General features: G+C 34.2%; 2 protein-coding genes across 4 annotated transcripts in view; one reads left to right on the plus strand and one right to left on the minus strand.

Moving 5' to 3' along the window:
- The window catches only part of LOC136033780 (ubiquitin-conjugating enzyme E2 C-like), a 50767-nt gene extending 50334 nt beyond the window's left edge, over positions 1-433 (minus strand). Inside the window, exon 1 of one of the 2 annotated variants that reach the window (XM_065714681.1) lies at positions 272-433. In XM_065714681.1, coding sequence (XP_065570753.1) covers positions 272-366 — 95 coding nt within the window. In that variant the 5' untranslated portion in view covers positions 367-433. The remainder of the gene's footprint in view (positions 1-271) is intronic. The other variant, XM_065714682.1, reaches the window with a different exon arrangement.
- A 133-nt stretch (positions 434-566) lies between these two features.
- On the plus strand, positions 567-18126 carry LOC136033781 (small ribosomal subunit protein mS23-like). Of its 2 annotated transcripts, none has more exons than XM_065714683.1 (3): positions 567-681; positions 9849-10010; positions 17755-18126. In XM_065714683.1, exons 1-3 carry the CDS (start codon positions 638-640, stop codon positions 18068-18070), a joined length of 522 nt encoding a protein of 173 aa, XP_065570755.1. In that variant the 5' UTR covers positions 567-637; the 3' UTR covers positions 18071-18126. The 2 variants fall into 2 exon arrangements, with proteins under 2 accessions (XP_065570755.1, XP_065570756.1); XM_065714684.1 differs by lacking the exon at positions 567-681 and adding an exon at positions 699-850.
- The last annotated feature ends 57 nt before the right edge of the window (positions 18127-18183 follow it).

Raw genomic sequence — 18183 nt, forward strand, 5'->3', positions numbered from 1 at the left:
TTCAATTAAACTAGAATTTTACCCTTATTCTACCCACCAAGTTTCATCCCAATTTCTCTACTCTAAGCATTTTCCAAGATTTCCGGTTTCCCCCTCCAACTCCTAATAATATGACCTGTCATAAATTCACCTCTAAGTGTATATTTTCTGGTCCAATCTAATGTGATTTCAACCCTAGCTTATAAGAAAACTTAAACAAAATCAGGCTTTTTTCCCAGACAAATATCAAGACCCCTAGTTTAAAGGTCAGTTACAGACAATAACAATCTACCTCTTGCTGACAGAATGGCCTTTAGGGATTGCTAATTTTTCATCTTCGGGCTTCATAGTAGAGGTTCTATATCTTGGATCAACATTCTGAGCCATTCTTTAACAATGAAAAGATTCAAAATTTCTATCAAGTTTGCGTAGCTATTCTGAAAATGAAATAAATTTAAGAATAAAAAATTAAGTTCTAAAATTATATTTAGCAAGCCTCGATGGATATTGATGCCATTTATTAGAAACCTAATTGTTTATATCGAAAATTTAATTGCCCTTTATGTAACTCAATTGAAGTCAAATAATTAAGGAATAAGTTTTTCACGTGTATTATTTAAAATCAAAAAACGTGCTGATTTGTTTTTCTTCTCTAAGAATGGCTTCCAGCAGATTAGAGAAAATTGGAACTATATTTACAAGGTCTGATTGAAGTGGCAAGAAAAGCACGATTATAATAATAATTAATCTTGAAAAGTGGGACAGTAGGCTTAATTAGATCTTCTGCTCCCCTAACAAAACTGGCTATAGTCTAGGGTCAATATTCAGACATTGTAAACAAGTTGTTAACAAAGGATAGGAAAGAACTATGGTAAAATTCTAGTTAATTGACTTCTTGCTATCTCGGAAAGGGTTTAGGTTAGGATAATGAAACTTTCAGGGTTAGGTCTTCAGGCTAAAGTATGTCCTGGGAAGGTATTTTAAAGTACCCACCTCCACTCCTTCTCCCTCCAGAGGGCCCTGAAATTTGCCTACATGACAGGTCTATACCTATTGAAATTTTGACAAACCAACATTTTACCTTAATTTTCAGTTGCTAGTTGCTTTTTCTCTGCCTTTAGTTCTAAAATGCAATTCCTGTTATTTGAGTAGAATTTTGAGCAATAACAATGTTTTTTTTTTAATTTAGAAAATGTATTTGCATATCTTTAAAGCCTTATAAAATAGAATTAAGCAAAGTTATGAAGCTGAAAATAATTTTGTTGTACTTCAATTAAGTGGAAGATATATTTTGCAAGGTTTCACTTTTATAACACACATATTTTTAAAGGTCATCAAAGGTCATGGCCCTCTAGAGGGAGAAGGAGTAGAGGTAGTTGCTTCAAAATACCTTCCTGGGACATACTTTAGTGTGTAGATTCATCCCTGAAAGTTTCATTTTCCTAACTTAAACCCTTTCTGAGATAGCAAGAAGTCAATTAACTAGAATTTTACCAAGAAATAAACAGATTCAAAATGTCTACTAAGGTTGCATGGCTTCTCTGAGAAATGAAATAAAATTTAAGGAGCCAAAAAAAGTATTAAATTTTATTGAGTAAACCTAATTTAGATATAGATGCTAAATTCCAATCTCAGAATTTGTATGAGGGTATACAGACTGCATACAGTCCTTTCACCCCTTTGACTTCAAGATTGCACTAGCAATCCTTCTTTTTCATCTTCTCTTCTGTTTGGTTTGTGGGAAGTGCAAGTACTTGAGCTGCCTGTCCCCAGCAGTTTAAGGCCAAGAGGCTGGCTGGTACCAATATGGCTCTTCTTACTCAGTCTTGCTCTCTTCTGCACAGTAGATCTTCATTAATAAATTAGCTTGTTTTCCAATGTCTTTTTCATAATTTGGATCATCACCCTATAGATTGGCCTTTCAGTATTAGGAGGTAGTTGTAAGCTAATGATAGAGTCAAACATATCTTTAATCTTTAGTTTTTTACAAATTATCTTGATCTTATTAGTTTCAGGTGCAAGTATATGGCAATCAAAAAATATGTGCCTGGGAGTTTCCTCTGTTGTTAAACACCACCTGCATAGTGGAGAATGATATAAATTCTATTGAAATTGTACAGAATTCAGAAAAAGATATCCTGATTTCAGTCTATAGTACCACACTGTGTCTTCTCTAGAACAAAATGGGGAATTTCGAAATGGTAGACACTTTATTTGTCCACAGCGTTTTATAATATCTTGTATGTTCCCCAATTTTGATTCTGGTTGAGGGTCAATATTTGCTGCTTCATTTGCTAGCCTATCAGCAGTCACATTATGAATCAGTCCTCTATGACTGGGAATATGCTGGAAGCAAACAAAAATACCACAATCATTTAATCTTTGTTGATCATCTCTTATTAATTTTAAATCTGAATCTGCAGCCTCATAATTTATTTTTCTTATTAATTGAATTGCAGAATTTGAATCTGTAAGGATTAACACATTCTTTGACAAAAGGTTTAGTCTGGCCATAGTTTCAAGTGCTTTATGTATAGCAAATAACTCTGCTGACAGAATTGAAGTGTGGGATGGAAGAGTTGCTGATATATTCAAGGAAACATGAGGAATACACACCCCTGCTCCTGCTTTTGTTTCTTTTACTGAACCATCCGTGAAGGCTAGAATATGTTCAGGAAAGTGTAAGGATATCTTATTAGCAAAGAGTTGACAGATATACTGATCTGAATAATGTGACTTGTCTTTAGAAACTAACTGAAGATAACATTCAGGAGCCACCATTTCCCATGGTGGAGATTTTGGAAAAGGGTAACTATCTGCCTGTTCATTTTTCCAATTTGGGTAATCTTTTAGATACTGGCTAAAAGAAGATAGTAGGTGTTGGGGCTTAGCAGGGTTTTCAAAAGTGGAGGGAAAAACCACATGGATTTTGCCATATGTTTGTATTTTTATGAAGTAGCAGTTTCTCTGCATAGTAGCCCTGTCTTTCAGAGCAGGTAGTCCAGAAAGTTCTTTGAGCTTAACCACTGCAGTATGTTTGTGGAGCCCCAAAGCAATTCTGATGGCTGAATTTTGGAGTGTCTCAAGGGTATTAAACAAAGTAACTGGAATATTTGTAAGAAATTGTGTGCCATTTTCCAATTTAGATCAAATTTACATTTTGTAAAAGTCAATAATCAACTTTGGTGAAGATCTCCATTTAGATCCTGCAAGTTGTTTGAGGATGGATAGCTGTTTTAAAATTGTCATTCTTAACATCATTAAATATGGCTGCCATTTTAAACGAGAATCAAGAATCATCCCCAGTAGCCAAACTCATGGCTCATAGACTATCTCACTCTCATCTATCCTTAAGGGTTTCGGAAGGGTTACTTGTTGTTTATGGAACACAATTGCTTTTGTTTTTGGTATAGAAATGGGCAGTCCAAAAGCTTTAGAAAACAGGCACACATCACATATGTCTTCCTGAATGATGTTTTGGAGTAAAGTTATGTTCTTATGTCTGTTCCACACAAGGAGATCATCAGCAAATTCTCCGTGTTTTGGCTGGCTTCTAAGTTTTAGTTCAGAAATATATAATGTAAATAAAAGAGGGCTTATGACAGTTCCTTGTGGGAGACCATCTTCAACTTGCTTTCTTACAGACAGTATTTCATTAATCTGTACTTGAAAGGAACAATCATATAATAAATCCCTTATAATTGAGATCACCAGAGGTGGAAAATTTTTATTATGCATAATTTCTTGTAACTTTTCGCGTTTTACATTCCCATATGCATCTGTCCAATCAAACAATACAGCAATACCAACTTTGCCCTCCTGTAAAGCATCTGTCATATCTGTTTCTATTCTGGTTATGTTGTCCATTGCACTATGACTCTTTCTAAAACCTGTCTGAGATTGGGGTATTATTTGAGTTACCTCTGCAAACCATTCTAATCACCTTAAAATCATACTCTCAAATATTTTGCCCATTGTGGGGAGAACTGATATTGGTCTGTAAGATACAGTATCTTCTGGTGGTTTTCCAGGCTTGAGGATTGGGTAAATAAGTGCAATTTTCCAGGGGGTAGGAAATCTCCCTTCTCTCCATGCGTTGTTACATACTTCCAGGAGTTAAAAAATGTCAGGTGTTTCAATCAACCATTTGATGTGTGTCTCATCATATCATGGGGCTGAATTTAAGTTGTATCTTTCAATAGCTGTCTGTAACTCAGATAACGAAAAAGGTAACATTAATGACTTCTTATGTTGTGCTACAGAAGGGAGGACACATACAGGTGGATTTGACAAAACAGTGTCTAGAGGTTTTTTTATGAATGTGTTTGCAAAAATATCAGCTTTTAGAAAATCAGAAGTAATTAGTTGACCCTGGTGTTTTATTTCATATTTGCAATCATCAAGTGTCATTCTCTTGCTGTTCATCTTGCTTATGTATTGGTGAATCTTAGATACTGCAGTTTGATGATCTAAGTTAGTCGTAAATTTTTCCCATGCCTCTCTAATTTGAATTGAAAATCCAATTGCCCTTTATTTAACTTAATTGCTGTCAAATAATTAAGGAATAAATTTTCCCCATTTATTACTTAAATTCAAAGAATGTGCTATTTTTTTATAATCACAGCTAGAAATTGATGTTGTTAACTCTCTTAGGTAAAATTCTAGTTTATTGACTTTTTGCTATCTCAGAAAGGTAGCCAAATCAATTTCTTTGCTATCGATCAGTAATCACATAATCAAAGGCTATTCCTCAGCATTGAAAAAACAACAACAAAATTGTATTGAAAGAAGGGACTAAATTGACTTTGCAGCCAGTTGAACTTTATCCTTTTCAATTGTAGACATCATGACAGAGGAAAACTCGGAACAATATCTTATATAATCTAGTTGGTATTATAAAGCTATCCCTAACTTTTCAGGATCAAAATACCATAGATGACATTCTATTAATTATTACGAAACTATCTCATTGTTTTACATTCTTGTTTGTGCTGGTTTCTTCACTATTGGTTAAATGATGAAGTTGTCAGCCTATCGAAGTTTTTAAGACAGTGTGTTCAAAGAAGAACGCAATCAGTTATCATATGACCAAGGCTATTCCTCAGCATTGAAAAAACAACAGCTACAAAATAATATCAAAAGAAGGGACTAAATTGACTTTCCAGCGAGTTGAACTTTATCCTTTTCAATTGTAGACATCATGATGGATGAAAACTTGGAACAATATCTTATATAATCTAGTTGGTATTATAAAGCTATCCGTAACTTTTCAGGTTTAAAATACCATAGGTGACACTAATTATTACAAAACTACCTCATTTTTTTACATTATTGTTTGTACCTGTTGTGCAAACATTTAGTTCTGTCAGATTTAAAGAGATTGAATACAATGTGCACCAATTTGCACAAATTTCTAGCCCAAAGTGAACAGATTCTTACTTACAAGTCCCTCTCCCATGATAGACATAAAGTTCACCGGAAACAAATAAATGGGTACACCAGCTAGCAAAAGTTGCAAACCCCTCATCGCTGAAGATTGTTGTTGCCCAACATCCAATTATTACTTACAAGTCCCCTACATGTCTTACCACTGGAACCAAATTGGTTTAACCATCAAATACACCAGAAACAAATAATAGGTACACCAACAAGCAAAAGTGGCAAACCCCTCATTGCCAAAGATGATTATGAACTAACAGCCGTTTCTCGCCCAAAGTGAACCGATTCTTACTTATAAGTCCATCTCCTGTGATAGGCATCAAGTTCACCAGAAGCAAATAAATGGGTACACCAACTAGCATAGTTGCAAACCCCTCATCACTGAAGTTGACTTTAGCCTAACAGCAGATTATTACTTACAAGTCACCTACGTGTCTTACCACTGGAACCAAATTGGTTTTACCATCAAATACACTGGAAACAAATAATACATACACCAACTAGCAAAAGTTGCTAACCCCTCATTGCTGAAGGTGATTATTACCTAACAGTCAACTGTTGCTTACTAGTCCTCTATATGTCTCACAATTTGTATCGGCCTAGATTTCGTTTCAGTGTATGCCTTACTACTGAAGTTTTCAACCCCTTGAAACTTTCAAACTGGTATACCTCATGAAGGAATCTTTATTCCAAAAAATGGATGTCATATACTTGGATCAGCTCATCAAGAGCCATCGATTGCCGTCGAGAAAAATTATATCTGTCTTAGTTCAAAAGTTGTTTTTTTTTTTTTTTGCTGTAGGCCAACTTTCTAACGTCACCACTTAGAAAGGAGCAAAGGATAAGCTCCAATTTCTTTAGCAATGAGAGAACTTTTAAAGTTTATAAGACACATCTGATACCATTTTTCTACCGCAATCTCAAGTCCGAAAAACCGAATGACAAACTCAGCTGAAATCACGAATAGAAATGGGTAGAAATAATAGATGGCAGCACTTTCGGACCCGTGGGAAAATGCCACATTTTTGCTTCTTTAAATTTTTTTAGTTATCACTCAAAGAAGATATATTGCTGTGGGGCCGGGTAACTGCCGCATATATTTGACACTTATAGATTTTAGTCCATCTTCAATTTGAAAGTGGTGCCTGTCTGCTTTCCTGCTAGAACGGAGCTTTCCACTCGAAAGCAGAAACATGGTTTGATGAAACGAAAGCTTGGCTGCACAACTTCAGATACTCTTTTCTGACGTAGGCTGTATAACTCCACTTCACTTCGCACACCATAGGCTCTGGCATGTGGACAAGGGAAAACCATCCTTTTTGGCCCCAGGCAAGAGTTCTGCAGAGCTTTCCTAAATGTAATGTCATATTCATCAATATGGCCTGAGGTCCACACTCGTGTTGCTCTCGAATAATTGTGATTGATAATAATAAATCTCGAACAATTGTGTTGCTCTTGCAAGACAATTATTCTGAATTTGGTTGAGAAGAACTAAAAAAAAAGAAGAAAAGAAAGATTGAAGTCCCGAACCACCAAGAGCCCTCCCTGGTTGCAGTAACGTTCTTATTGATAATATCAGACCACTAACTGTATCTACTTCTCAGTAGGGACCTCCCCTAGGCTCCCTTGTTAGAAATTAACTATTGTATTTACATTTTGACTGTTGAATTCAGACTCTTTGAATTTGAACTGGACTTATTAGGAGTTTCAGAAACTTGTATTCCAGGGGTAGGAAATACAAAATTAGGTTATATAGAATTTGTTACTCAGGCAGGAAGAATGGGGTACATAGACAGGGAGTAGGGCTAAGGAGTAAGGAAGCAGCTAAGTCCTGTTTAGGTTGGGAAGGTATTGATAATAGAATGCCTTATTGCTCATTTTATTACTAAAAAGTGGAGGGTATCAGTCATAGTAGTATAGACCCCTATAGAACCAAATGATAGAGATAGGACTGACTCAGATGAGTTTCAATCACAGTTACAGAAACAAACAGACAGGGTCCCAGGTAGAAATGTGGTGTTTCATTTAGAGATTTTAATGTCCAGATTGATAGAAATAGGGATAGATGGTGTCTAGTCTAGGTAGCTTTGGTGTAGGGAAAGAAGTTAGTAATGGCTGCAGACTACTGCAATTATTGGCAGACTCCAGAATGAAAATCTGAGAGAAACTTTCCTGGAACAGTTGAACACTAAACTGGAGAGTTTAAAATTTGATAATATAGAAGACGAATAGAGTATTTCTAGGAAAATAATTTGTGAAGTTGCTGACAGTGTCTTAGGGAAGAAAGTTAGAAACACAACTAGAAATATCAATGAATGGGCTTTATGTTTGATAAAGACGACAAGGGGTTTGTACAAGACATATCTGAGTGATAAATCATATGAAAATAAGAAGATTGTAAAGAAAGTGAAGAAAGCATTAAAATGTGAACTAAGGAGGTGTGAAGTGGAGACCATGGATAAAATTGTTGAGGATAGTAAAATATTGTACTGGATGTTAATAAATTGAGAGGGGCAGTCAATCTGAACCTGTCCCAGTTAAAGAAAGGAATGGCAGCACAAGTAGTGACAAGGAAAGAGTGAAAGAGAGATACTCAGAGCATTTTGAGAATGTGCTAAGCTGGAATAGAGTTACAGGAAAAGATGTAGAGGGAAATGAAAAGTTTGTGACACCTTAGATGTGAAGGAAAATTTAATTTGTGATGAGGAATTAGTGACAGTACTAAAAGGATTAAAAAATAATAAGGCCCCTGGTGCTGATAGTGTGGTAAATGAGTTTCTTAAATATGGTGGCTATGAGGTTAGAAATAAGTTATTGAAGATTATAAATATGATTTTTGAAAAGGGGGAACTACTTAGTAATTTTAGGAATGCCCTAATTAAACCCCTGTATAAGGAAGGTGATAAGGGTGAGGGTGATTGTGGTAATTGTAGAGGCATTAGCTTGATTTCAATAGATAGCAAATTACTTAGTATGATGATACATTTTACACTTAAAGAGGCTGTGTAGACCAAATTTTCACACTAAGGATAATAATTGGGAAGTGTCTGATTCATCAAACATCTTTACTTCTCAATTTCATAGATATTGAACATGTGCTCAATTCAGCCGATGCAAGAGCTTTGTATGTATGAGAAAAACACTGCTGCAGTTAAGGTAGTAAATGAGGTTAGTAGCTGGTTTCACATTATATCAGGAGTTATATATCAGGCATTATATCCCTGATTTTTATGGGTCATTTTGATAGACTTTGTTTAAAGGAGGATAGGAAAGGCAATGGAAAAACACGGAATCGAATGGAGTAGAAAAACCTTCCTTGACTTAGATTATGCTGATAATTTAAGCATGCTAGAGGAAAGTTTGAGCAAAATAAGTAAACTTTTAGAGGTTGAACAATTTCAGAGTGCTAGAATAAGTTTGAAAATTAATGTTAAGAAGACTAACTCCCTAAGGCTGGAATAAGTGAAGAATAAAAAGGTGACTTTGGGTAACGAACTAATCGATCAAGTGGACAGCTTCACTTACCTTGATAGCATTATTAGTAAAGATGGTGGGAGCATTGAAGATGTTAAAAGTAGAATTGCAAAAACTATTCTAGCCATTGCTATTCTACTCTATGTGTTTTTTCATGGTTGAAAAAAGTTTAAAGAATAGGAAGATAAATCTGCAAACCGAGGTTAGAATATTGGAAGCTACAGTGATGACAGTGGTCAAGTATGGTTTGGAATCATTGTTGCTCCATAAACAGAGGAAGATTTGCTGGATGTTTCCCAGAGAAACTGCCTGACCATATTTTGAACAGTCGGCTCTATTTAAATTCCAGTTCAATCCCGCTTGCTAGGGTTATAATGAGAGAAAGATTGAGATAGCTACGGCAAGATATGTGGATGAAGGATGACACAATATTTTTTTTGGCCAACTGTCTAGGGCTTAACGGAAAACAGGTCGTCTCTCGTTGGGATGGGGGATGTTATAAAGAAAGATTGAAGAAAAATGGGAACTTCCTGGATGGGTGAAAAGAGGGAGGCTTTGATTAGATTGGGATGGAGGAAAAGCGTCCAGAGTGCCATGGGATTTACGTCGGGATTTGGTTTCCTTTGTATGCCAAGCTATTCAGGGCTTCATAGCAGGGCTTCAAGTGATAAATAATTATCATATTTCCCATATTAGGCTTAGAAAAAATTGATAAACTAAGTTCTTTGGGGATTCCTTGGAAGACAAAAAGGATAGGATGGAGGACACTTGTTTTTCACTGAGTCAGTCTCAGGTGGCTTAATGTTGAAGCAGATTTACAGTAGTAGTAGTTGCAGTGATAAATATTAGTAATGTCAAAATGCTTGTTTTTGGAAGTATCTAAACACATCACTCTTGCCCTGCCCTTCTTAGCCTCTCTATCTGTCTCTCCATTTGATCCAAATCCTAAATTTCAGGGTAGAGGGTCTTCTCAAGTCTGGTGCAATGAAACCATCTGACAAGCCTGTTTGGTATGATGTTTATGCAGCATTTCCACCAAAATATGAGCCAAGATTTAATAGAGAGCCTCATTCTTCTGAATGCAAAAGACTTTTATTTAAGGAAGACATTGTTCGAGCGTAAGTAAATATAAGAGTCTAGAAAAGATTTTATGGAATAAAACTTTTTATCTCCTTTTTCTATGTAACAAGTTATATGAACCACCATGATGGTTTTTACCCCTCAAGGGTGGTCTTTAAAACACTCTTTGTGGCTGGTATAGTTGTAGAATGGCTAATGGATGGTTGGTGTATTCATTTCATCAGTGTATGGGTAAAATGCTGCTTGTTCTTCGGCAAATGAAATAGCTATTGACCATTGGTTTTGTGGCTTTTGAATTTTATTTTCAAGAAATAAATGCACGTAAACTAATCTTTCTTTACTTTTCAACTTTCTTTGATAGTGCTACATTGTTTAAATCATTACATGTGTCTTGTCAAATCTTTCTGCAAATTGAGCCTTTAATTCACTTCCAAATGGAAAACAATGAATTCCCACATGTACTCCCTTCTTGACCTTCTCTTACTAGAGCGGGCCAGTCTCTTTTACACCTCAATTTTAAATACTCTAACGTTTTTCCATCATAAAATCAACTTTCTAAATATTCAGTTTGCCAAATAATGAAAAAATTACAAATTCATAGACATCTATTCAGTTTTTAGTCTTGTAAATAATTATGCTACCTTATATTTGCTTTTGGATTATCTTTCTCCCTGGGCAACCGGTGGATTCATTTGTCTGATATATTCACTAAATATTGCTGGTTGTAAAGCAACTTGATTAACTGTTGGCCAGTGATTTTTGTGGCTTAAATTTTCATTTTTACGAAATAAATGTTTACAAAATAATTTCTGAGACCAAACAGGCTAAGCATGACAAATGAAGAAGGAACAATTTTTTGAAGAAGTTAAAAAGAGAATAAAACAGCCAGTGAAAATAGAAGAAAACTGTGCAAATATTTTGGTTAAAATCTCTGCTTCACCAGCAAACTCTTCAATTCTATTGTTCACATTCTTCAAACTCGACCTCCAACTCTTCACTGCAGAATGAAAAATACTGATAGAAATCCATAGGACACTATAAAAATTCAAACCTTAAAACAAACCCCAAAATTTACAAGAAGAAGACCATTTCGAAGTAACGATGAAAGGGTAAACGAATAAAAAATTCAATAATGAATGGTATTTCAAGCTTTCATTAAAGGCTAATCGCTTACCAGAAATGGTAGTATCAGAGATCCTATTAAAGGCCTGAGACTTGTGATTCCACCTTGGCTCAACACGTCTATGATTACCCACGCCATTTCATTTTGTTTGATAACACCTCCATTATTGCCCCTGTTAAAGGTCTCATGCAAGTTTTCAAGGAGGAAGTTGAAATAAAAAAGCATTTCCACGAAAAAGATGTCCTTAATAGAGATACTGGAGAAACTTATCTAAGACCCATTCATAATAAACTTATTGCTTATTGCTGATATGCCTGTTAAGCAATTAGCCTTTAAAAAAGCTATATATAAAATAAAGGTTTGAAAGGCCATTCACTATCGTATTTTTTTTCTTTTTCAGTTACCCTCTTATCGTTAAATTGAAAGATTCTTCTTCCTTTAGTTCTAGTGTTCGTTTTAAGGTTCGGTTTCTTATATTGTCCTGTGTACTTTTATTTGTGTTTTTATTCTGCACTAAAGATGGTTGAGTATAGGTCTTAACCGAAATATTTGCAGAATTTTCTTCTATATTTCACTGACTGTTTTATCCACGTTTTCTCTTGTTTGCAATTATTTATTTCTTAATTTTATAAATGCTTACATACTTCTCTTTCATTTACTTTTTTTAATTTTGATTTGTTTCATTTATAATTAGCTATGATATGAAAATAACCTTCAATGTTTAGTGTTATGATGCACAAAACATTTCTATAATTTTTCTTTACTTCTCCATTTAAATCTTCCCATAATTTGAGCTTTTGATTCACTTTCAGATGAAAAACACTGGTTAACACCCCTCCCCTCCATCTCTCAAATCCTTTGTCACCTTCTCCTAGAGAAGGTCGCAAGCTCTGTAATTATTATTATTTATTGAAAAATCTATTAAACAGTAACACTGCTAAAAACGGAGGAAGAGAGAAACAATAAAATAAAAAGAAAGAAAAAACTTAATATCTAATAATCATATTCTGCTGTAACATAAACAACAATTAATAAGAAAACCATAAATACATTACGTTTAACTTACAGTTCTGAAATACACACAACACATTAGTAGCAGGTACCAAGGATGGTTAACTATCTTTGCATTATGTTTCCTGCTTATTGAAGATGCAGCTTCCTCAAGATCAGCTACTCCAAACATCTGAACTGTTCTAGAGTTATGCGTCCATGAAGGGAATTAAAATCGGTATTTAGCGAACCGGAAGAAACATGGGTGGATTTTTCTCATATCGGGACTGGTAAAATATCTCCCAAAAGGAACCAATATAAAAAATGTGGGGAAGGGCAAATGGATAAAAAAGAGTTACCAGAATGTGACGGTTGAAGCGCAATTCTGCAGTAATTATGGATGTATATGCAGTGGCAATTCTACAAGAAATATGGCTTATCAGAAGTTTTCAGTTGTGAGAAAGTGTTAAACCGATGGGGAGGCCAAGATAGGTGATTCTTTCAACTGGGTGAACCATAGAGAGACCAAGAGTCACAAATGGGACGGGGCTGCTTTCACCCCAGTTGCACGAGAGGAACGCACACTTCCCAGTGTGAAATTCAAGACAAAGGTTTTGGTAATCATCTTGCTGGTTTTTAAAAATTTCTGAAAGTTGTTCAGTAGTTCAGCTGATATTGAAGACATCATCATGATATGACATAAGAAAAGCATTGATACAATTGGAAATACAGGAATATATATTTTTCTTAAGGTAAAGCAATTATTTTTCGTTATTGGGAAATTATTTGAAAAAACTTCGGAAATCGACGCAGTTACTGTACATTTTTTTCTTGATATCTCTTGTAATACATATCTATGTATTGGAGAAACAAGTTTTTTGATAAGTAAATGAAAGAGGATGATTTAATAATATAGATGTGATTCAATGAAATTATGTACAATAATAACGTGGAAGTAAAACAGTTCAAAATATGGATGATACCTTTTTATTGACAGTGAATAGATATAAAATTATTTAACTGGATATTTCGAACACATATACAGTGTTTATCATCAGGAGTAAAACTAAAAGACATGAATAAAAATAACAAAATATATACGTAATAAACTAATCACATATAGTTTATTGCTCTTATTTTTTTTCAATGCAACAGTGGAGGCTAATCTCTTTGACCTTTTCGGTTCCGGTTCAATAGAATTATCTGACATATTACGTGGACAAAGGTCATAGCTCTTAGGTGAGGTGATATTTACTTTATTTGACCTCAGTAAATTATCATAAATTGAGTTTAATCCAAATTCACCTGTATCTCTGTTTATGGAAATATTCTTGAAGAGAATCTTTATAATTTCGATTAGTTTTACTGCTGATGATGAACACTGTATATGTGTTCGAAATATCCAGTTAAATAATTTTATATCTATTCACTGTCAATAAAAAGGTATCATCCCTATTTTGAACTGTTTTACTTTCGTCATGGAAAGGCAGTGTGGTCTTCGAAGTTATCTACGTTGAAATAATGTGGAGCATAAATGGGTGCTCCTCTACGTCCAATCCTGGCTAATTTATTTTTGGATTCTATAGAAATGTCCGCTATACAGTATTTTCGTCTGTCTCCTTGTTTCTGGGGTAGGTTCATGGACGATTTTTTATGTTTTTGGGAACATGGATTGGAGTCTTTAGATTTGTTTCTTGAATATTTAAATAGGTTTGACAAAAATATTAAATTTGCACTATAGCTGGAAAATAAGAAAGGCTACCATTTTTAGATGTTTTATTAAGAAAAAGTGATAATGATTTACTTTTTCCAATTTATACAAAATCAACTCATAATGACAGGTATTTAAATTTTCGTTCATGTCACCCAATTTCAGTAAAAAAAGGTAACAGCCATGTCATTGGTTGATAGGGTTTGTAAAATTTGTTCTCCTGAGTATTTTGATAGTGAATTATTGTTTATGATGGATATTTTATTTTGCAACAGGTATCCTGTATTGAAAATTAAAAAAAAAAAACATTTTCGCAGGTTAATCAATTAATAGAGATACTGGTCGTATAAGAATTGCTCTTATTTATGATATTATTTTAAAAAATGAAATCATATTCAAAAATAAAGTCTTACAAAATGTCCAAGGGATTAGTTCAAATAACAAATCTAAACGACTTGCTGCATCAAAGGCTTCGTATAAAATTATGTCGCAATGATGTAGTTCTGGTTCATTTGTTTTTTTTTTTAATTTTAATCCAGTTACTTTTGCGGTTTCATGAAGGTAGCTGCCAATTGTAAAAGTAAATAATTATATATTTTATGTTAATCTATTTTAGTTTTACTTATATTTTTCAGTTTTAGCTGTTAGTTCATTTTTTGTTGTTTTTTTTCGCGCTGAAGACGCCTTGTTGTATACGGGTGAAATATTCGTTTGGTTTTTGTTGTTTCTATTCGTTTTCATTTACTGGCCATAGACCCGTTTGTCTTCTTTATATTTATTTCTTTGTTTTTAGTATAATCAAATAAATCGAAAAGTCATATTGATTATTTAATTTGTTTAGACAGAATAATAATGTTAGCATAAACTCAATTCATTAGAGTTGAAAAAGGAAGGGAAGGGTAGAAATCATTTTAGCTGAATTTTTTATTAGGCTATTTGTCTATAAAAATAACTATCTAAAAAGTGGCAAGTACCGTAAAAGCAATTAAAGCCATACAAAACGAAGATATGATTTAACAAATACCAAGACTGGAATTGATGATATAACATTGGCATAAAAAATGTTAGCTTAATAACTATTAGTAAGATAAAATCAAACAAAGGATTTATTAATATCTTTGCATTAACTTTCTACTTTTGATTTTCTTTTTTTGGATAGAGTGGATTATATAAAAAAATCAGAACTAAGAACCAATGAAAATAAAAAATTTTGTTTCAGTTCCATTGTTTCGATATAGTTATAAAAAATAAATTCTTTCTACTAATACACGTAAATTCTCTCTTAGAAGGATTCTCTCCTTTTTCTGTGTAATAAATAGTGCCTTTGGTTTAATACATTGTGATGTATTATATATTATTAAGTTGACGTATGTTGTGATGTAGATCAATCGATCAATCAATCAATTAATTTATTCAAAAAGAAAAGAAAACACATAACAACAATAATAATAAAGATCCTAGAAGCGAACTTGTTAAGGACCAAAACAACAAAAAATTGTAAATGAAAAAGAGAGAGAAGAAAAAAAAAAGAGAAAACAAGGGTAATTAAAGCAAATTGAACAAACATTTAGAGAAATATAATATCAAGATTTTAGTACATTATTATATAGCGTCCGAAAACTTGTGGATAGCTCGACACTGGAGGGTATTACATTCCATTGAATTATAGATTTATAAATTGGGGATCGCTGGGCGGAACTAGAGATACACCTGGGGACAATGAAGGAACGGTTGGATGAACGGAGACAGTGGCCTTCAGAATTATTACTATTAAAATAAGTTAATAAGTGGGGAGGAAGATTTTTATGGTAAGCGGAATATGCAAGGGATAGATTTAACTTTTTGATGATTTGTTCAAAAGGGATAATACCAAAATCGGAGTACAAGTCCTTGGTGGGATATAGTCGGTGCAACCGAAAAACTGCTTTGACGGCACGGTTTTGAGCAGATTTTAATTTATTGGTAACTGAAGGATAAGTATTGCCCCAAACAGATCCGCAGTATGAGATATATGGGTAAATAAAAGAATAATAAAGGGTGACAAGGATATCGAGAGGAAGAAAATAATTCACACGATTAATTATACTTACCTGTCGCAAAATTATGGCTCTAACATAGGACACATGTGTTGCAAATGATAGGCAGGAGTCTATGTGGACACCAAGAAACTTGGCAACTTCGACCTGCGGGAGGAGATTGGTAGAATATTTTAGGCCAAGTGCTGGCTGAACTTCATTTTTTTTGTAAGGGGTTTGAAATAATACCACCTGACTTTTCTTGCTGTTAATGGTCATGCAGTTAACGAGACACCACTCCTGTACTCTATTCAGAAGGGTTTGAGTAGAGGTGACGACGGATGGTAAATTAGGACCGGTGATGAAAAAGTTGCTATCGTCAGCAAAAAGTACTGGGTGCACTGATGGGCCCAGGTCCGTAATCAAATCATTAATATAAAGGAGAAAAAGTATTGGACCAAGAACAGAGCCCTGTGGGACGCCCCTCCGGACAGGTAGGGGATGTGAAGTCACCCCGCCCAGTCTCACACTCTGTACTCTACCAGAGAGATAAGAGCCGAACCATGAGAAAGGAACTCCGCGAATCCCTAGGTTATTGAGTTTACTTAATAAAACACTGTGATCAACCATGTCAAAGGCCTTTGAAAAATCCAGAAATAAGCCCAATACAGTATTTTTAAGGTCAAGTTGGGAACGTATAAACTGTGTGGCGTCTATTAGTGCATGAGCAGTTGAAAATTTGGCACGGAAGCCATATTGATGAGGAGAAATCAACGAATCTGATGACTGATTCCCAAATACAAAGGGAGAAAGACGTCGGAATATAATTCTCTCGAGCACCTTAGATATAACTGGGAGAAGTGAGATTGGACGATAATTGCTTATCTCAGACGGATCGCCTTTTTTATGAATCGGGATAACAATTGCTGATTTAAATATTTCTGGGAAGACTCCATTGGTCATAGACAGGTTTGCTATGTGCACAATGGGTTCACAAATATAGGAAGATACGGTCCTAAGAAGCTTATTACTTATGCCAAAGAAGTCAGGTGTACTACTATTAGAGAGAGATTCGATAACTTGAAGCACCTCTTTGCGATCAGTTGGAGAGAAAAACATGGATCTGGGATTCTTGCTAGGGTGTACTGACTGTGAGAAGGAACAGGAGTTAGCATTTGGAATATTAGTGAAATAATTATTAAAAGCATCCGGTACTAAAATTGGTTAATTAATCTGCCACTGATGTCCCTAAGGTTAATAGGAACAGATCTTGAATTCCTTTTTTTTGAAAGGATTTCATTTATTGTAGACCAAATTTTTTGCAAGTTCCCTTTGCAGTGAGAGATTTTTGAATAATAATGATTTTTCTTTGCTTCCCGGATGAGTTTGGTATATATGTTTTTGATCAGTCCCTATAGCTGTGTTCTCGTTTGTGTCTTTCTTATTCAATAAAGCCAAGTCAAGTCAAAATGTTTAAGATTTATATGAGCCACTTAATAGCCAGAATAGTAATGATGTTGCTATATTTAAAAAAAAATTTGAAGTCGTTTAATACTAATATTAGCGTACTTAAAACACTAATAATTAGTTGTATTAATGCACTAATAAAATCAACATTAATATATCTAGTTGAACTGACTGTTGATGAAGATTGATATATTGAAAATGTTTATTGGCAGGAAAATAGTCAACAGAAAATAATTTTTTTCGTCCTATAAATTTTGATTTCTGTATATGTTCGCATTTGCAGCTAGAGATTGAATTATCTGTTATTTTAATCCCGTAGCATTATTATTGACAATCAGGTGAAAAAAAATATGAAGTAATGGTTACTGTGTGTGTTTTCTTTAAATTTTAAATGTAATCATGGATAAATACAAAGCAATGCAGGAGTGATTTTGACAGGATTGATTGATATAATTTTTCTTCTTTTTTCCTTTCAGAAAGTTTTACAAAACATTTGGTTCTCCAGGTACAATAAACATGTTTGATAGAAAACCGACAGTGTCTCAGTTATTCTTAGACAAATATTTTGAATTAGCAAGTCTCCGTCAAAATCAAACTGAAGAAGAATTGTTTGAAATGACTGCAATTGAACTAGAGAAGACTGGTCTCTTATTGACTTCTAGAATGAAGAAAAATGTGGAACAGAGTGAAATTAAATTAAATGATAGTCCTTCCGAAGTTATAGAGGACACAACCATGTCTAACAAACAAAGTTTAGCTAGTATGTTTAAAGACGCCATCGATAAACAGTGATAACCGTTATTTTTATTCTAGTTTTTAAAATAAACATCTTAATGTTTGCGAAACAAGGGAGCCTCCTGAATTACTTGAGTATTTTGTTGAATGAGAAGGCCTTTCTAGTGAGA

This window comes from Artemia franciscana, chromosome 12, assembly GCF_032884065.1.
Source record: "Artemia franciscana chromosome 12, ASM3288406v1, whole genome shotgun sequence".
Taxonomy (NCBI): domain Eukaryota; kingdom Metazoa; phylum Arthropoda; class Branchiopoda; order Anostraca; family Artemiidae; genus Artemia; species Artemia franciscana.